Source organism: Ambystoma mexicanum, chromosome 14 (genome assembly GCF_040938575.1).
Source record: "Ambystoma mexicanum isolate Mex_15411 chromosome 14, UKY_AmexF1_1, whole genome shotgun sequence".
Classification (NCBI taxonomy): domain Eukaryota; kingdom Metazoa; phylum Chordata; class Amphibia; order Caudata; family Ambystomatidae; genus Ambystoma; species Ambystoma mexicanum.
Genome location: NC_090940.1, coordinates 457508420 through 457529103, shown reverse-complemented (window position 1 = coordinate 457529103; position 20684 = coordinate 457508420). Strand labels below are relative to the sequence as shown.

Sequence of the window (20684 nt, the reverse complement as noted above, 5' to 3'; positions counted from 1 at the left end):
TGACCTCCTGGATTTGACAATTTTTCACGAAGCAGGCCAATTATTGGTCAAACCGTCTCATAAAGCTACTGACAAAAACTCATTATCAGAGCCACCATGTGAAACACCTCAGGGATAACTTGCCCTATGTCCAATTTGTATGGCTCAAGAGGAACAGTAGCCAACAGGCAGCCTTTGATGAAGAAGCCGATAACCTGACTAGAAAACTAAGACAAAGAGGTTATCCTAAAAAGTTGATCAGGAAGTCCACCAAAAGAGCATATAATAATAATCGAGACGCATTGTTAGAAGACCAGATCAAACAACGACAAGACAAAAGACTAGTCTGTGTAAATACCTTCACGAACATGAGTCTTAAGATAAGCAATATTGTTCGCAAACATTGGAAGGTTTTCACAGACTCCAATTCAAGAATTCTGCCTCCTCTTTTTGCATACAAAAAATCCACCATGATTGGAAATTGGGTGGGTAGCAGTAAACTGAAAGAAAAACACTGAGCACGGCAAGTCTCACCCAACATTGGAGACTGGAGCCCCCGACTGGACATTACCCATGTGGTAATTGTACCATATGTAAACTCACTTCGAAAACAAAAGTAGTAGACATCAGGCTTTCCAAACCATGGCAACAAAAGCAATTGTCCAGTTGCAATTCGGAGTACACGGTATATATGATCACATGTCCTTGCCAGCTCCGATATATTGGCAAGACTAATAGAAAGGTAAAAACATGCATCATCGAACATAAGAGCTGTCTAAAAAATAAGACTTACTTGCCCCAATGGTGAAACACTTTGTGGACAAAAAACATGGCCATGAAGACTTCAAATGGACAGTATTGATGACTATACAGGATAACAACCACAACATCAAGAATAAGATCTCACTTGAAAAAGAACAAAGGCTAATTTTCTTAACCAAAAGCGATGTCAGGGGTCTGAATGAAGCCATTGAATGACGTAAGATTTGAAATAACAACTGTAATTCATAAACTTGGGTCAGAGTGAGCTATCCCCGCCTGTTAAAAACTACAGGAGAGTTATGAGATGCTATAAATAACTACGGACCAGTAGGGCAATAACGAGTTCAGTGGCAACTCGATTGCATTTTATTTAGACTCAGCAGCTTATTACACTTGCCCTGTTTATGATGTTTACCGCGTCATATCCTTTCTACAAAACGATCTACGAAATAAGAGCGTGAGGTCTCAAAAGGACCTAAAGCTTTGTCGTTGGTTAAGAGGTCAGGATGATCTGAACTAAATGATCCCTTCATTTAATGAGACAATACAGAGAAGGGTTATTGATTTATAACCCTTCCGTATGAAGAGCAGAGTCACCTTTTGGACCATTTTTTACTTACCAATCGCGAGGTACATATGGTAGTAAAAACTGAAAAAAAGACTGCCTCTGTCGGATGAATACTCCCAAGTTGGAGTTTCGTTTTTTCCTGTGTTTTTCGATGCAGTTCCAGAACTGACGTACTCAGAGCGAGTTAAAACACTGAAGAAACAAAGCCAACGCTGTTACTTTTTCAGAATTGGCGTCGCGAGCCGGACGTTGAGCTAGAATTTTCTCTTAGATTGATTTAGATTGATGATTTGGTGTAGTATTTCACACGAGAATGAATGTGATAATTTGCACAGTTTTGATGATTGTTGTTTTAGAAATATATAACATGTATGTAAGACCATGTTACAGGTCTTTTTTAGTATGATAAGATATCTATTAAAATAAATGAAAACAAATTGTTCATAAATCAAAGTGGTGTACCTAACAATCTTGTAATGAAATAGATGGTCACTTTACGAACCGGTAGATACTCAAAGGCAAAAAGGAAGGGGTAGTTAAACTGTCAGTTCTGTTGCTTTGTTGATCTATTACCCTCCCATCCTACAGAGTCCACCCCCCCCCCCCCCCGAGATAAAAAAATAGGGAGCACCCAATTTCAAGTAGACCGATTAAGGGTCAGAAAAAGTAGAAGAACAAGTTACTTTCTTACCTGGTAACGTTCTTTCGATGGGATGGTCCGACGACGTATTCCATATCTATGACAGGCAATCACCACTGCTGTGCTGCTTCGGAAACTTTTTTGGGCGTCTGCGTCCTGCGTCAATGACGTCGATGAGCCGTCGTCGAGGACCTCCTCCGACGTTCGACGTCATCCGATGTGTTAAGTAGGACGCACGACGCCCGTAGCCTCAGTTGTAGTTTTTTCCCCCAGAACGTGTGACATTAGTCTACTGCCAGTCAGACACAAAGCCTTGCGGAACGTAAGCTGCAATCGCAAAAGAAATTCTGCAGCGGGGAAGGTAGGGAGGGAGCGATATGGAATACGTCGTCGGACCATCCCATCGAAAGAACGTTACCAGGTAAGAAAGTAATTTGTTCTTCGAGGGGATTGGGTCCTCCGACGTATTCCATATCTATGACAGACTCCCAAAGCAGTACCAGAGCAAGGAGGAGGGAAAGAATTTAGAATCAAAATTTAGAATTGCCAATCAAATAGCAGAGCACAGGACCGCCTTGCCAAATGCCAGATCCTGTCCTCGGATGGAATCGAGGGAATAGTGACGTACAAATGTATGTACTGAAGCCCAGGTGGCTGCATCACAGATGTTGCGAATAGGAACACCCCTCTGCAGGGCAGTAGATGCAGCCATACCCCTGGTAGAATGGGCCCGCAAGCCAGCCGGTGGGTCCTTACCCGCCAAGCGGTAACACTCCGAGATGGCCAAAATAATCCAGCGAGACAAAGTCTGTTTCGTCACAGCTTGTCCCAAACGCTTTCCAGCGTAACCAATAAAGAGTTGATCGTCCACTCTGACCCGGGACATGCGTGAAACATAAAAGCTTAAAGCTCTCCTAGGATCAAGCCTATGGAGCCTCTCCTCTTCCTTACCAGGCTGCGGAGGAGGATAGAATGCCGGAAGAACAACCTTCTGGGCCAAATGAAATTCTGTCACTACCTTCGGAAGAAATGAAGGACGGACTCTAAGGACAACCCTGTCCTTATGGAAAACAGTGAAGGGAGGCTTAACTGAAAGTGCCTGTAACTCACTCACTCTGTGAGCGGAAGTGACCGCAACTGCCGAGATCGAAACTTCCAGCTGGATGGCCCAGAACTTGAGCTGCATCGCCTCCCTGCACAGAGGAAGTGACCCTGCCCCCCCCCCTTTTTGTTGAGGTAGTGCATGGCCACTGTGTTGTCCGTCAGGATCAGGACATTCTTTCCTCGCACAGTTGGCAGAAAAGCCTTCAGGGCTAGCCTGACGGCCCTCAGCTCCAACAGATTGATATGGAGTCTGGACTCCGACGGAGACCAACGACCGCTGACTGTCAGCTCGCTGGCATGAGCTCCCCATCCCGTGACGGATGCATCCGTCACGATCGTCACCTCCGGCCAGGGAAGCCAAAACGGAGCCCCCTTCATCAAGTTGCCTTCGACGGCCCACCACAGAAGGTCCCGGGCGACCGAGGGCGGCACCTGAACCGGGTCCGACATCCTGCCGGAGGACTGCGACCATTGCATCTTGAGTGCCCACTGCAAAGATCTCATCCACAGGCGAGCCTCTGGCACCAGAAGAATGCAGGATGCCATGAGGCCGAGCAACCTCAAGAACTCGAACGGTGGGAGCGTCTGGGCATGCTGAAATTGTGCACCATCTGCTGAATGTGAAGAGCCCTCACCTGGGGAGGAAAACACTGCCCCAGGGACGTGTCGAGCACTGCTCCGATGTACTGGAGCCGCTGCGTTGGTGTCAAATGGGACTTCTTTAAATTGAGGGAGAAGCCCAGCCTGTGAAGGGAGTGGCAGGTGACGGACAGATGATCCCCCTGATCAACCAATCGTCCAGGTAGGGGTAGACGTGAATCCCCCCTTGCCTGAGATGCGCTGCCACCACCACCATGAGCTTGGTGAAAACCCTTGGGGCGGAGGTCAATCCGAACGGCAGGACCCGAAACTGAAAGTGCGAGTCACCAACCGCAAACCTCAGGTACTTCTTGTGCTTGGGATGGATCGGCACATGGAAGTAAGCATCCTTGAGGTCGAGAGACACCAACCAGTCCTGAAGCTGAAGGGCCTGGAGGACTTGAGAGAGAGTAACCATCTTGAACTTGTCCTTCCTGAGGAGTTTGTTCAAACCGCGCAAGTCCATGATGGGTCTCAATCCCCCGTCTTTCTTCGAAATCAAAAAATAAGGGGAATACCATCCCTTGTTCCTCTCCGCTACAGGCACCAGTTCTATGGCGCCTTTCTCCAGCAGGGCTTGAATTTCCTGCGCAAGGAACAGATCCGGACTCTTCAAAGAGAGGTTCCGCGGTGGATTGTCGTGAGGCCTCTGCCGAAAGGGAAGACAGTAGCCGCGGGTTATGATCTCCAGAACTGTAACGCTCACCTGACTCCCACGGGGGCACTGGCCTGGTTCGCGCTGCTGTGACCTTGTCTAAGGTGATGCGCAGGGTTCGGAAGACGGACTGGACCGGGCCCCAGATCTGGCTTGTCTGACTCGCAGAAGTATCCTTCTGTAGGTGAGAATAGGGGGTTAACTGTCTGCGGGGTAATGCAATCGGCCTCCCACTTACCCCTCGCACCCTCCTCAAAACCCTTCTGTGCTTACCCGTAGCGTCTCACCTTAGGGTCTGGAAGGACGAGCTCTCCATCCTGCTTCTGATGCAGGGGCGCGTTGGTATCCAGTTACGTCACTGGATTTTCGGATGGATGAGAACCAAACTTGCTTGGCTTCCAGGTAAGTTTTTCTATAAGTGGTTCCCCTTGTGTCCATGCATTAAAGTTCTAATGCTAGTGTCTTTTTCCCCATAGGGGCCGGGGTACGGAATGCCGGGGAACAGGCACCGACCCGAGGTGAGCGGTGAAATCCTTGTGGAAATCAGGTAAGTCTTTAATGAGTGATTTGGTAATGTCTTTTCATTCACTCATTAACACTGATGTCTTTTTCCCCTTAGGGGCCGGGGTCCGAAAATGCCTGGATGCGGCGCGGACCCAAAATGAAAAGGGAATGACCCAACAGGTAAGTCTTGACATGGAGTTTTAGCTTCCCTTTTCCCTTCTTTCTCTCACCTTTGTTCTTGTCTTTTTCTCCCTAGGCGCGGGGGCGCGACTGCGAATCCGGATGGTCGCTGCTGAACATGGAGGCGCCCTGTAAAGGTGAGTAGAATGCGGCGCTGCAGCGATCGATGCAATGTGCTTTTAAAAAGAAATGTCTTCCTTTTCAGGATTGTCGGTGAAATGTCTCTGGGATGCAGATTTAGCAGGTGAGGCCTTTTCCTTCTTCTGTTCTCTTGTTCCCTTCCTTTGCAGGTGATTCAGGATGCTGGCAGGTGTGGCAGAAGTCAAGATGCAGGAGCAGACACGGTGAGCGTCCACTGGCTAGATGCAGAACAACGCGAAGCACGTGTGGCTGATCGGGTGTGGTTTAAATAGCCTTGGAAGAAGTTCCTAGAATGTGTCCTTCCTCCAATCAGGTATGTATCCTTCCCAGACCACGCCCGGGTGGTAAATGAGTCCCACAGGTAAAGTAGTTCCTTTCAGGCCTCAAGGAGGCCGGGGTTCTGCAGCATGGTCTGCATCAGGTAAGTGCACCCAAACACTTTCATAATGAGCCTGGCGCCTATGGCGCCAGGACTGACGTTTTCTATGAGCCTGGCGCCATAGGCGCCAGGACGCTGTCCAAAGGGCCCCTATAAGGGGTTGCTGGACCTTCCCCGGGGACTTGAAGTCCGCTTTCGGGGACGCAGGGCCTGAGCCGGCTCCCCGGGAGCGGGCATCGTGACAGCACTCCCCCCCCCCCCCCAAGGCCCCTCCCAAGGTTGTTCCCTCCGGGGGTTTTGGTTTGTTTGGGAAGAGTCGGTGGAATTTCCTGACTAATCGAGGTGCATGCACATGGTCACTAGGTTCCCACAACCTCTCCTGAGGTCCGTACCCCTTCCAATCAATTAGGTAGAAAAGCTTTGACCTAAACATTTTTGAATCTAAAATGTTCTTCACTTCGAATTCGGGTTCCCCATCTATTTGAATAGGTTCTGGAGGTTTGAGTAGTCGGGTTCCGGGGACCACTGGTTTCAGAAGTGACACATGAAAAACAGGGTGAAATCGCATATTAGCTGGTAAATCAAGTTTAACCGCTACTGGGTTAATTATTGCCGTAATAGAATAAGGTCCCAGATATTTTGGGTTAAAAGTTCCAGGCCCTTTGAGCGGTAAATGTCTGGTAGCTAACCACACTTGATCCCCAATCTGATACGGAGGTGCTTCACTCCGATGTAGGTCAGCATTCTCCTTGTTTTTTCTCTTGGCTTGTTGTAAATGCGTGGTTGCCTCTTTGAAGGCTCGGGTAATGGTAGAATGCAGATGTTCTACTGCGGGCACTCCGAGGTTCTGAGGTGAGTCGAGGTTTGAGGTTCGAGGGTGATGTCCAAACAAGGTATAAAAAGGACTATGGCCAGTTCCAGAGTGTACCGAATTATTATATGCGTATTCGGCTATCCAAAGAATGTCTTTCCAGTTGCTTTCAGATTGCTGTAACATACACCGTAAGTACTGCTCAAGGGTCTGATTTGTCCTCTCGGTCTGACCATCGGTCTGAGGGTGGTGACTGGTCGATAATCTTACGTCGATTTGTGCCATTTGACAACATTTGCGCCAGAAGTGGGAAATGAATTGGCTTCCTCGGTCAGAGATTAGTATAGATGGGAATCCATGTAGCCGAACAATATTTTCGAGGAATTCTTTGGCTAGGACAGAAGCTGAAGGTAAACCTTTCAAAGGAATGAAGTGGGCCATTTTGGAAAACAAATCCACAATTACCAGAATGGTATTGTATCCCGAACAAGGAGGCAAGTCCGTAATAAAATCCATTGATAGGGTGTGCCAGGGTGCTGGCGGAATGTCTAGAGGTTGAAGGAGACCGGCTGGTCTTTTCTTTTGACCTTTATTTTGGGCGCAAACACCACAGGACATCACAAAAGATTTAACATCTTTTCGCCAAGAGGGCCACCAGAATTGTCGTTTCACCTTTTCCATTGTCTTGGCAATACCGGGGTGTCCCTCTATTAATGTATCATGATAACCTGAAATAACTAGTTCGTGTAAATCCTTGTGCGGCAGGAATAAGCGTCCTTGGTAATAAGGTAAACCATTATCTATGGTAAAGTCTGATCCCTTTTGTATCCAATCCTGTAGGACTGTAGGGTCCAGGAGTTGTTTCCCTCTGACTTGAATGTCTTCAAGCGTCTGTAACGAAGTCATGCCTAGAATTCTCTGTTCGGGAATTATCGGTACTGGTTCTGAGTTTGTATCAGATTCTCCCATTCCAATTCGGGATAAGGCATCTGCTTTGCCATTCTTGCAGCCAGGTCGATAGGTAATCACGAAATCAAATTCAGCGAAAAACAAAGCCCATCAGAGCTGCCGTGATGACTGAGCCTTGGCGGTTTTCAAATACTGTAAATTCCGGTGATCAGTGATCACCGTTATGGTATGTCGAGCACCAAGCAGGTAATGCCGCCAGGCTTTAAAAGTGGACTTTATGGCTAACAGTTCTTTGTCAGTGATTGCGTAATTAATCTCTGGTGCCGAGAATTTTCTGGACCAAAATGCTACGGGATGCAGTTGGTTGGTTTCAGGATCTCTTTGAGACAGAACTGCTCCCATGGCTAGGCTGGATGCGTCAGTTTCGACGACATACGGGAGATCTGGACGTGGGTGTTTCAATATAGGTGCGGAGGTAAACTTAGCTTTTAAATCCTGGAAGGCCTGCTCGGCTTCTTCAGACCATTCAAAACGTTTATTTTTCCTCAAGAGTGCAGTAATGGGTTGTACTATGCGTGAAAATTCCGGGATAAACCTGCGATAGAAATTGGCAAAGCCGAGCATGCTTTGAACCCCTTTTACAGAGCTAGGTGATGGCCATTTGAGGATGGCATCCACTTTTCTTGAGTCCATTCGGACTCCTTTGGGTGTCAGGATGAAACCGAGAAACTCAACTTCTGTGGTATGGAAAACACATTTCTCCAGTTTAGCAAATAGTTTGTGTTGGCGCAGTTTTTCCAGAACTGCCCTAACGTGTTTTCTGTGATCCGATTCCGAAGAGGAGTACACTAGAATGTCATCGATATAGACGACAACACAAAAATTGATGAGTTCCCGAAGGACATCATTCATGAAGAATTGGAAGGCAGCAGGCGCATTGCACAACCCGAAAGGCATTACCTGGTATTCGAATAATCCATATTTTGTACGGAAGGCTGTTTTCCATTCGTCGCCTTCTTTTACTCGCACCAGATGATATGCCCTCCGGAGATCTAACTTGGTGTATATGCAAGCATCCTTCACCTGGTCAAGGTGTTCAGGAATCAGAGGCAGAGGATAACGGTTTTTAACCGTTATCTGGTTCAATGAGCGGTAATCGATACAAGTTCTAAGGTCGCCTTCTTTTTTAGGCACGAAGAACAAAGCCGAGGATGCCGGGCACTTTGACGGGCGAATAAAACCATTGGCGAGGTATTGATCCAAATATTGTCTCAAATGCAGGTTCTCAGGTTCGGTAAGGGCATAAATCCTGCTACAAGGGAGTTGTGCACCGGGCACGAGATCGATTTGGCAATCGTACGATCGGTGAGGAGGTAACGTGTTGGCCTGTTCCTTTTGGAAGACGTCCTGAAAGTCCTGGTATTCCGGAGGTAATTGCATGGAGGCAGAGGTTACAGATGCTAGATTAATCTTCAGGTTTTCTGGGTAGCAGGTTTGTGCACAATCCGGGAAGGTTATTCTCTTAGCTCGCCAATCAATTAGAGGATTATGTGTCTCTAACCAAGGAATTCCAAGAATAACCTGAAACTGTGGAGCCTTGATTACATCAAACACAACTGCCTCCCGATGGCCGTCAGGACCAATAAGAGTCACCCCAGTAGTGGAATGTGTTACCGGTCCAGAGGCAATTTCAGTTCCATCGACTGTGGTGATGACATCTTTGCTGGTTTTAGGACGGAGAGGGAGGTTAATCCTAGAGGCCAATTCACGATCCACATAGTTTCCAATAGCCCCACTATCGATGTATGCCTTTATTGCATGCAACCGCTTAGGCTTTTCTGGATCTACGAGAACCATTGGCACAATGAAATGCGAGGTCTGAGAGTTAGTTTTCAAGCTCGGCAAGCGGACCCCTACGCTTGTCGGGCTGAGTCGTTTCCCGAAACAGAGTCTTCATGGTTTTTATCAGCGGCTCCTACCGCTTTTCGGGGCGGTTTTGCCGGGCAATCTCATAGAAAGTGTCCAGAGTTCCCACAATAAAGACATAATTTTAACTGCCGCCTCCTTTCACGTTCCTTTTGAGTTAAGGGTTCTTTAACCCCTCCAATTTGCATAGGCTCAGAGACATCAACTCCCTTGGGGTTAGCGTGGGTCTTGACCAACACCCGAGTGTCAAACCTGGACCGATCTGTTTTTCTGTTTTGAAGTCTGTGATCCAATTGGACCACTAAGTCTATATATTCTGTGCATTCTTGGGGCGGATTTACAACTTGGGCCAAGACATCTTTAAGTTCTCCGCTTAGACCTCGATAAAATAACGTGACTCTTTTATCCTCTGGCCATCCCGTTTCCACAATTAGTCTATTAAAGGTTGCAATATAGGATAGGAGGTCCTGATTGCCCTGTCGCAGGGATAGAAGTTCATCATCCAGAGCCTGCCCCTGAGAGTGTCGAGCAAATAACCTTTCCATGGTTGCTTGAAATCCTTGAAAATCACGGAGAATCGGGTCATCTTGAGTAACCAGTGGAACTGACCAATCGGCAGCGCAGCCGCTGAGATATGACAATACAAAGGCTACTTTGGTCTGATCATTAGGGAAGGCCCCAGATCTGCATAGGAAGTGCAAACGACACTGATTCATGAATACGGCGAATCGTTTGGGGTCCCCAGCAAAGCGTTCAGGTGGGGCCAGCGGCATGTTTCCAGGTAGATTAATCTGCACAGGGTTACTGGGAACCACAGGAGCGGGGTTCCCTCCGGAACAGGGTAGAGGAGTTTGTCCAGCTTGACCTTGCAAAAGCTGTCTGGCCAGGTCATCAGTTCTTTCCTTTGATATTATTAATTCCCTCTTGAGGGCATTAGTCTCTTGACGAGCGGCATGTACTTCGGCCTGTAATTCCCCCAGTAATTGGGCCAACTGATCAGTCTCAGAAGTTTCCATAGCGCCTGGGTGGGAATTTGTAGGAAGGCTTTGCGTTCTGTAACGCTCACCTGACTCCCACGGGGGCGCTGGCCTGGTTCGCGCTGCTGTGACCTCGTCTAAGGTGATGCGCAGGGTTCGGAAGACGGACTGGACCGGGCCCCAGATCTGGCTTGTCTGACTCGCAGAAGTATCCTTCTGTAGGTGAGAATAGGGGGTTAACTGTCTGCGGGGTAATGCAATCGGCCTCCCACTTACCCCTCGCACCCTCCTCAAAACCCTTCTGTGCTTACCCGTAGCGTCTCACCTTAGGGTCTGGAAGGACGAGCTCTCCATCCTGCTTCTGATGCAGGGGCGCGTTGGTATCCAGTTACGTCACTGATTTTCGGATGGGTGAGAACCAAACTTGCTTGGCTTCCAGGTAAGTTGTTCTATAAGTGGTTCCCCTTGTGTCCATGCATTAATGTTCTAATGCTAGTGTCTTTTTCCCCATAGGGGCCGGGGTACGGAATGCCGGGGAACAGGCACCGACCCGAGGTGAGCGGTGAAATCCTTGTGGAAATCAGGTAAGTCTTTAATGAGTGTTTTGGTAATGTCTTTTCATTCACTCATTAACACTGATGTCTTTTTCCCCTTAGGGGCCGGGGTCCGAAAATGCCTGGATGCGGCGCGGACCCAAAATGAAAAGGGAATGACCCAACAGGTAAGTCTTGACATGGAGTTTTAGCTTCCCTTTTCCCTTCTTTCTCTCACCTTTGTTCTTGTCTTTTTCTCCCTAGGCGCGGGGGCGCGACTGCGAATCCGGATGGTCGCTGCTGAACATGGAGGCGCCCTGTAAAGGTGAGTAGAATGCGGCGCTGCAGCGATCGATGCAATGTGCTTTTAAAAAGAAATGTCTTCCTTTTCAGGATTGTCGGCGAAATGTCTCTGGGATGCAGATTTAGCAGGTGAGGCCTTTTCCTTCTTCTGTTCTCTTGTTCCCTTCCTTTGCAGGTGATTCAGGATGCTGGCAGGTGTGGCAGAAGTCAAGATGCAGGAGCAGACACGGTGAGCGTCCAGTTGCTAGATGCAGAACAACGCGAAGCACGTGTGGCTGATCAGGTGTGGTTTAAATAGCCTTGGAAGAAGTTCCTAGAATGTGTCCTTCCTCCAATCAGGTAAGTATCCTTCCCCGACCACGCCCGGGTGGTAAATGAGTCCCACAGGTAAAGTAGTTCCTTTCAGGCCTCAAGGAAGCCGGGTTTCTGCAGCATGGTCTGCATCAGGTAAATGCACCCAAACACTTTCATAATGAGCCTGGCGCCTATGGCGCCAGGACTGACGTTTTCTATGAGCCTGGCGCCATAGGCGCCAGGACGCTGTCCAAAGGGCCCCTATAAGGGGTTGCTGGGACCTTCCCCGGGGACTTGATGTCCGCTTTCGGGGACGCAGGGCCTGAGCCGGCTCCCCGGGAGCGGGCATCGTGACAAGAACCCACACATCTGAAGTAATGGCACGCCACTCTACAAGATGCTGCGCCAGCCTTCCCCAACCGGCAAACCATGGGACATGGCCTCATGACTGAGTGGTAGCGGCGTTACCTGAGGGCAAAGAGGCAACTGCCCGAGTGGCCTTGGCATCACGGGTACCCTGTCGTCCACCTCTGGTACCCCTGCATTGGCCTCTTTGACTGCTAGCTCCTCTCGCTTTACTGAAGGACGAGTAATAGCGAAAGGAACCACCCCTCCATTGCTGTCCCCTAGGACGAAAAGGCGGAGGTTGGCGAACTACAGCGCCCAACGACTTCGCTGCAGCTTTGGAGGTCTGCAACCTCTCAAGGCTCTCGTCAGCCTTGCTGCCAAAAAGGTGTTCACCGTCAAAGGGCATGTTGAGGAGCCGGGACTGCACATCAGGAGCAAACCCCGACTTCCGCAACCACGCAAACCTGCGTATCACGGTGCTCGCCGCCATGGACCTGCTGACGCATTCAGCCTTGTCCAAACCCGACTGAACGGACTCACACATGGCATCCTTACCATCCTGGACCATAGCAAGGAAACCATCCCGTTCGTCCCCTTTGGGAATATGTTCAGCCGCTAACGGACCACAGTTCCACAGAGTGTGTGTGAAACGAGACAAGGCACATATGGAGTTGGCCGCCTGAAGCGCCATACCACCCGAAGAAAACACTTTCTTCGCCAAGCCATCAAAACGTTTGTCGTCCCTATCAGGAGGGATGGTAGGGTACGACGCCTGCTTTGCCGGGGCCGTGGCCGCCTGCACCACCAAACTCTCCGGAGTGGGGTGCCTGGTCAAGTAGCAGGGGTCGCTACTGGCTGGATGGTATTTTCGCGACAAGGACCTGCCCACCGCCGGGAGACTCTCCGGAGCAGTCCAAGCCACCGCCACCCTTCTCTGTAGAGCCATATGAAACAGCAGTACCGGGTCAGTTGGGGGACCAACATCAAGGATGTCCGTGAGATCATCCTGCACAAACTCCCCTGGGGGAGCAGACCATCCCAAGTACTTGGAGACCCTAGCCATAAGGCGCCGGTATGAGGAATCGGCATGAGAGCCAGGCTCAGGCCTACAAAACTCCACCCCCGGAGAGGTGTCCAGTCCACTGGCATCATGCAGGGACTGCCTCAAATCGTCAAATTGGCTATGGCCCGAGACCATCTCATCTGGAACCTGACTAGGAACCAGGCCATCAGAATCCTCATCCACCTCCGAAATATATTCCAGGTAGTGAAAAGAAGGCACCGAGAGTGCTTGCTCTTAACCAGAGCCTTTCTAGGGGGTTCCCCCGTGCCACGGGGTACCTCCGACACCCCAGCCTCGAAAGGCGTCGAGGGCATCGAGTGAATCGGCGCTGGCGTCGAGAGAACAGGCATCGGCGCCGAGAGGTTCGGCGTCGACGTCGAGTAAATCGGCGTCGATGTCAGATGCAGCGCCGCCAGCATCGACGGCGTTGACACAGTCCTCGAAGCCGGAGCTCCGAGCGTGTCCTTCGACGACCTCAGCGTCGACGGCTTCGACGACTTCCTCGGAGCCGGAGCCTCGAGAAAGCCTGTCGACGCCCTCGACGCCTCAGGCATCAATGTCTTCCTCGAAGACATCACAGGTGCACACGGTCTCGAACGCATCGAGGACCGGGACCTGGAACGGGTACGTCGAGAACGAGTCCCCTTGTCCGAACGGGACCTCTCCCGTGACTCGTGCCGACCACTCTTGCGAGCGGTGTCTCTCGACCTCTCACGGCCAACCCCACTCGGGGGGCACGGACGGCTTAGTACCCTGCGACTTGAGAAGCGCCAGCATTTTCTTCCCGAAGGAAGCCCATTCCTCTGGCGTTGCACGGCTGGTGGGGTAAGCAACGTGCCGGGCAGAGTCCTCAGAAGAGGACCTGGAAGACGACCGCTGTCGGCGCTTCCGAGAATGCCTCGAAGAGGCCGAGGAGTGGCGAGACCGACTCCTAGAAGGAGACCCACGAGACTTCCGATGACGACGCGGAGAGTCACCTCTCGAATCATCCGTCGAAAGTCCCGCAGACTTCGACTTCCGGGGCTTGGACACCCGACCTACCGACAACTTCTTCTTACGTTCCCGTAAGGGTTTGGACGTGAGCGACTGGCAGTCGATACAGTCATCCGTGTCGTGGGCCTCCCCGAGGCACCAGAGGCAGGCGTTGTGCGAGTCCGTCACCGACATCTTGGACCCACACTCCTCGCACTTCTTGAAGCCCGGACGCGGGGTCGAAAGACGAAGTAGAAGACATCTTCTTACGAAGGATTTTCTCACAAAAACGAACAGGTTCGAAGAACCGAGAAGAAGAGAACTCCAAAGAGTCGAGGCGTAACCGAGATTCACAAAGCAACACGTTCGCGGAAAAAACGGAACTGAGGCTACGGGCGTCGTGCGTCCTACTTATCACATCGGATGACGTCGAACGTCGGAGGAGGTTCTCGACGACGGCGCATCGACACAGGACGCAGACACCGAAAAAAGTTTCCGAAGCAGCACAGCTGTGGTGATTACCTGTCATAGATATGGAATACGTCGGAGGACCCAATCCCCTCGAATATCTAGATATTCTCTCTAGTGTTGTTCTATTAAACAGTGGATACAATATCTAGCCTTCTATCCAGAAGAATTTGGTGTCACTTGCAATTTACGTGCATATTTTAAGAGTTGTTTTATGAATTGTTTTGTACTGTGATCTCGTGTCAAGAGATTTTTTTAAATAATGAGTCTTAATTAAAAAAAAGATCTAATTGATTGATATTAGTGCTCTATGGGGGAATAACTGTTGAAATGTTGTTTCTACCTTTTGTGTATGAATAGTCTCACTTTCCCAAAACCAAGGTAGAACATCACCTCTGAGTGATTATTTGGGTTTTCCCCTTTGGTGATAGTATTTTCTAAATTAACAACAGATGTTTTGAGGGCACTGACATGGACAAACCTAGAACCGGAAGATATCTGCTTCCTAATCCAGAAAAGTAAAGAGTCTAAGGCTCCCGGCCCAGACAATCTGGTCCCCATTACCCTAATACGTTATCCAGATAATGTTGTTTCTACCTTTTGTGTATGAATGGAAATTAGAAGACCCATTATTATTAGGTTCCGCAAAAGTTTTGACATGATAAGCAACCCATGTTTTTCGTTAATAATGCATGGTTCATCAACCTTTCCCTTGTCAGCAGTAATGTTGGTCCGTTTCCAGAATTGGGACACACCTTATTTTAGCAAGTGTTCTACGGAATATTGACTATCCCTATTGCAAAGTTGGATTTTCAACCTTTTTCGTAAAATGTGTTAGTGCAACATCATTTTCTTTTTATGAAGGTATAAACCTGCTTCATTAGACATTGGTGGCAAAGATTACAGAGAAGCATGTTTTTCATTTTTTTTGCATTAGCCACTCTTTCATCATACATATGTATATGATGAGAGGGTATATGGCAAATACCCCTTCTCAAAGATGTATTTAGACAATAGGCAATAGTTTCCTTGATATTTTCACAGGCAAATACGTAAAATGTCCCAGTATTAGTTAATACTAGCCTCACTTGATTTGTGAATTTATTCAAAAGGGAATAATTCCATATAACCCTCAGACCCTTATTGTAGGGTTCAAAGAGCATCAACCACTTACATGTTTCAAGATTCTGGTTATCAGGGGAGACTGACAAAGTTAGGCGGGAGGTGGTCACTCGCAGGTGTTTTCTTTTTATAATTAGGTTTGAACCATAAAGATAAATGGAAGCTAAGACAAAAATATGACCTATCCACGATCAATTATGCATATCCTCTAGCCCAAGTGAAGACAGTAGTTGCGCTATCACAAGCACTGGGAAGTAGATGGCGAAGACTCCAGATTTGAAAGAAATCACACCAACCTCTGCCTTAAAGCCTGGAGAGGGAGTTCACTTTTGTAGACTATAGTTTAGATGTATTCGAAAAGTCTACCCCCAGCTATAATATTAGCATCATGTACGCACCCCAACCTGGATTCCAAGATGTTACCGAGTGCACTTTGAAACTCACAGAGTTGACTTTTCAGGATTCCTGTATATGTTCATTAATATTATTATCTGTTTACGTTCATGTATCTCGAGACCCAGGTATAAGATTCTCAGGATAAAATTGTCAAACACAAATGCACACACCTTAACTCTAACATCGATAGCTATGGCCAGTCCTCCATAGGGTCTCCCCACATTTCCTTTGACCGCATCCTAGGAGAATACCTGAAATCCATTCATAATTAAAGTAGAAAAGAGCAGTCTCATGGAACATGTAAATATCTTGTTTAATATACTTTATTTGTATTTTATACATCCAAACAGTACAAACTCATGGTCTGATTTCCTCCCCAGCCCCCCCGCTGCCTGCCAATCTGGAAGCATATCCACAAAGTCCACCACTTGTACAGTTCCGAGTTACATATAACACCATCAGTCTGCATTCAAGATCAAATATTGGACACATAGGCCCCACACCTGCGGGAGGGGGCGGGCATGTAATGGCAGAGTTCGTATGAAGGCAGTTTCAACATCGTGACAATAGGCAATATCCTGTAACCATTCTTGTACTCTGGGAGGCCGGGCCCCTTCCCCACGCCATTGCCACCCTTCTGCACACTAATACCAACAGTAGCCCGGCCAAGCGTTTCCCCAAGGGTTGCAAGCCTCTAGTACATCCCAGGAGTGTTAGTGTGGGATCCGGCACTAAGGTTTCACCAATGATCGAGGAAACTTTGGCCAGCACTTCTACCCAGAAATCGTGCACCCGTGGGCACTCCCATGCCAAGTGGACAAAGCCTGCTGGGGCGTATCCACATCTCCCACAGGTGTCCGGGGTATCAGGGTGGTATCTGTGGAGCTTGATTGGGATGTAGTAAGTCTGGTGCATAAAGTTAAAATGTATTTGCTTGCATCTGGAGTTCAGAGTAACCTTCTGGGTATGGTTCAAAATATACCCCCAGTCGGTGTCATCTATTGGTGCTACCAATGTTGTTTCCCATCGCCGCCGTAGGACTTCTCTGTCCCACGGAAGTTCCGAGACCAACCCTCTGTATATCCCTGAGACCAGGTTACCCTCTCCTCGGGACTGAATCACTCCCTGCAAAAGTGGCCAGATTGAGGGTTGTTTAGGAAATGCTGTGAAAAGCCCCTTGATGGCAAGACGCAGACGGAAATATACAAAGATGTCTAACACAGAGGCCCCTACCTTATTCTTTGCCTGTTGGATTGTAAGGAACTCACCTTCCGCAATCAGGTCCCCAAGGGTCTGAATTCCTAGCCTATTGCCCCCCTGGAGATACCCCTGCTCGCTAGTTAGGGGCAGGCCTGGGATGTGTCGCGCTGGAATCAGTGGTGAACATGTAAATATCATAATCCCATACGGGTGACCTGCAATTAACCAATTCAAAGATTATTCAATCCACAATTCCAAAACCAATTCCAATTCTAAGTGAATTGCTGTTAAAGGCTAAGCTTATGTTCTTTTGGCAAAATATTCTTCCAGACAGCCTATAGAAACGAGGCCAAATCTGTCAATGTGTTATTCACTTGGGCTAAACCACCAATAGAATTGATAACAGAATAACTAGTAAAGCCTTGTTGGTGCAGCCACCCAAAAACTTAGCACAATTATTCACGTTGCTCCTCATGATTGACTAAAAAGCAGTCAATCTGTTTATGGTTTTCAAATTGTATTACATCAAATCCAATAGATCTTGATGTATCGGATTGATCCCAAACCAATTTTGCAACCAAACGTGAATGCAAGTAAGCTATTACCTTGTTGCAACCATAGTCAGGAATAGTTACTAGATCAATATCTCCTGAGTGGAGTGCACAAAGTGCTGGAGTCGCTGCAAATATTGCAAGTAACTTAGAATGGTGCAATTGTAGCGATCCATTAACTTGGGTAAGATTTTCCAGACCCACAATATGAGAATCATAGTCCATTAATTTGTTTGAACCATTTGAGTGATTTATCGTTATGGGCCCTATTTTGAGTTGATATTTCAGTTACTTCCGTAGTGGGATGGTTGTCCGAGATATACTTTGAACATTCGAAGGTAATGGATTTCACTCTGATGGGACATGAATTGATCTTGTCCAATGATTGGGCTTTAGGTGTTTTGGGATCATCTATTAATAATGACGAGACTTGACATGAACCCTTAGTTGTCATGATACATTTTGCAATTTTTGCCTTAGAGGATTTATTAAAATGTTTCCTCTCTGACTTTTTTGCCTTCTTGGATACGTTAGGAGGAGTAGGAAAATCATCCTCCGAGTTCATTTCAGAGAATTCAAGTCAGTTACCTCCTGTATCGTTGACAAGAACCTAAGGACATTTCTGGAAGATTTCCTCCTAGTACCTTTGATATTCGGGAGGTTTTTGGTTTTCTGTTTCTGCATACCACCGGAATTTCTATTTTTTTTACTTAGCAGTACCAACTGTGTGTGGAGTTTTTCGAGGGTACCAAGACTACATCCATGGATAATAGGACTGTGTTGGGAATTTCACTAGACTGCATCTGAAACAAATCAAGAGAAGCACTTAAACACGTTGTACCAAAAGTAGGCTACATTCTTGTGGCTTATAGCCTGATTAAGGGCTTCCTCCACTGTAGTTTCCAAAATCAAGGCCCTTGTTGGTGATTCACAATTAATTGTTAAAAGGATCTTTCTCCTTGTCTAGCCTTTCATTTACAGTATCCTAATATAAGGATGCTCACCAATCATACAGGGGGACATTTGTCTTTAAGCATACTTTACTGTGTGGCCCAACAGTAAAGCCACAAATCTGGAAGTGTTAGGCCACCCTGAGATAAATCTAAACCGAGTTTCTTACATGTATGTCTATGTGGTTTAAACCATCAAATGAAAGTGGACATTAAAGAATACTAGCACATGTAAATAATATTGACCTCCCCTCAGCCAATCAGAATGTTTAGAGTGCAGTCAAAAACTACTGGTATTGACTGCATTCTGAGAAAGCATTTACTAGTATATGACACCTCATGCATGCTCATATTAAACTTGTAAGAGTTCAACCAAGTTGCAATTACATTGCTTAACATGAAGACAACCATATTATTGAAATACTACAAAATAAAACCACATTTAATTTACTTAGTCGGTTTGTCTATTTACTTTACTTACTCTTTCAGCACAATTTTTTACTTGAGTACAAAAACTGCTAAACATGTATTGCTACTACGACCATGTGTTAATTCTCGCCTGGGATAATGAATCTTCTCCAACTCACGACCCACAGCTTTGCCACAAGCCATAACTTGGTGGCAGGTCATTATCCAGCTATAACAGACTCTTACTCAGTCTATAAGGCTATAGTATGTATTCTCATCTCAAAAGAGGAAGGGCTGCACTGCCAGGAGCCCCACATGGACTCCTGGGCAGAAAACAATGCAGAACACACATGAAAAAGGACTACAGAACAAGGACCCTCCAATGCATTTCCAGCATCACAGTAGACACAACTCCTTTATCCGAGTTTGGTTTTTGCCAATAAGAACAATCCTAGATTCATAACGTTGAAAATCTGCAAAAATGCAGTCTTTCACACTCAAATGAAAACTGTATTGGATAAACCTTGTTGTTACTCCTTAGGGCCCCAATAGATTTTCATGAATCCAAAATTACAGCATCTATAATGAATGGCTTCGAGCGGATAGAGTTTAGGGACAGAAGTGGTTAAATGCTTTGGAAGAGAAAATGAGCGCATAGTGTTCGGACTTTCACCTTCCCTCCCGATGCCCATTCTAAGGCTTGGGTTAGACTTAAGATCATGTGGCATACATATAAATAGAACAAACAACCTATTTTTAAAAATGAATGAGGCAGTGGGAACTCTCTTTTTGCTCGATTAGAGGCAATTGCTCAAATAGGAGGTGACTGCACTCTAAAAGTAGTTTATATCAGTTTGTGGGAGACATCTCACTGAGGCTAACATCAACCGGGAAGAGGTGGCAGAGAACCCAGTATAAGTAAGATGGAAGTCAAGAGAGTGGAAAAACATTGAAAACGGAGAGAGCTTGTCAACCCTAAAGCTTAACAAAGAGTACGTATTGAGTTTGCCAGGTTTAAGATCGCCAATGGACTACGTTCTAAAATGTCCTTTGTCATCAGGAGGTGGCTCCTGAGTTTGAGACTGAACACATTACACACACAAGTAGTGATTGGGTCTAGATTGAGGGTTCCTTATGATTTACGGACTTGCAGACTATCTAGAACAAACAATTAGGAAACCCTCCGCCATTTGATTGTAGTGTCCGGTTTTACTCCAGAGGAGAATTTTAATTTTGAAATATTTGTACACCCCAGTGCTGGAATTATTTCATATAATCTTTGTTCTAGACAAATGAATAATGGACAACTATCCCTTTCAATAAAATTAGTAGTCTTTTTGAAGGAAATGAAATATTTATGAAGTTGGCCCCTGCTAAAAGACTACTGCAATTTTGAAGTGATATACCAGATATATTAACTTGTGGACAGCACATGGCACTACAAATGTGATGTTTTATCTATGAATTACTTGTATTGGTGCCTTGCTTGTAATCTTAAATTATTTACAAATTCTCTGACCTCTTCTGTGGGATGCACAATATCACTTCATCCATCATAGGGAATTTTAATGAGTAATTAGTTTTATGATTACTGTATATTTTATTTTGTTTTGCCATTTGCCACTTTGTATGTTGTTTGGAATTGTGATGGATAATTTTCTGTTTGTGAAAGGTTTAAATTGTAAACCATAACTCAAAATGAAAAAATGTTAAAAACTAAGTAGCATACTAACAGCTTTGGGGTAGCACTGCCTTCGTTTTGTGGAGCCAGGCCTTCCAGGAACACTGGTTTCTTCCTCATCATGTAGATCAAGCTCTTCCTCATACTTCACAGTTTCTTTGCCAACTGGCATCAAATGGTCATCAAGTTCCCCTAAAAAAAGGAAAAGAAAAGAAATTGTC

The 20684-nt window shown here is 46.9% G+C and overlaps 1 protein-coding gene across 1 annotated transcript in view; it reads right to left on the bottom strand.

Moving 5' to 3' along the window:
* DICER1 (dicer 1, ribonuclease III) overlaps positions 1-20684 on the bottom strand; it is a 2611056-nt gene that overhangs the window by 1060699 nt on the left and 1529673 nt on the right. The window contains exon 14 of the mRNA XM_069637684.1: positions 20516-20655. Within this exon, the coding sequence (XP_069493785.1) occupies positions 20516-20655 (140 nt within the window). The remainder of the gene's footprint in view (positions 1-20515; positions 20656-20684) is intronic.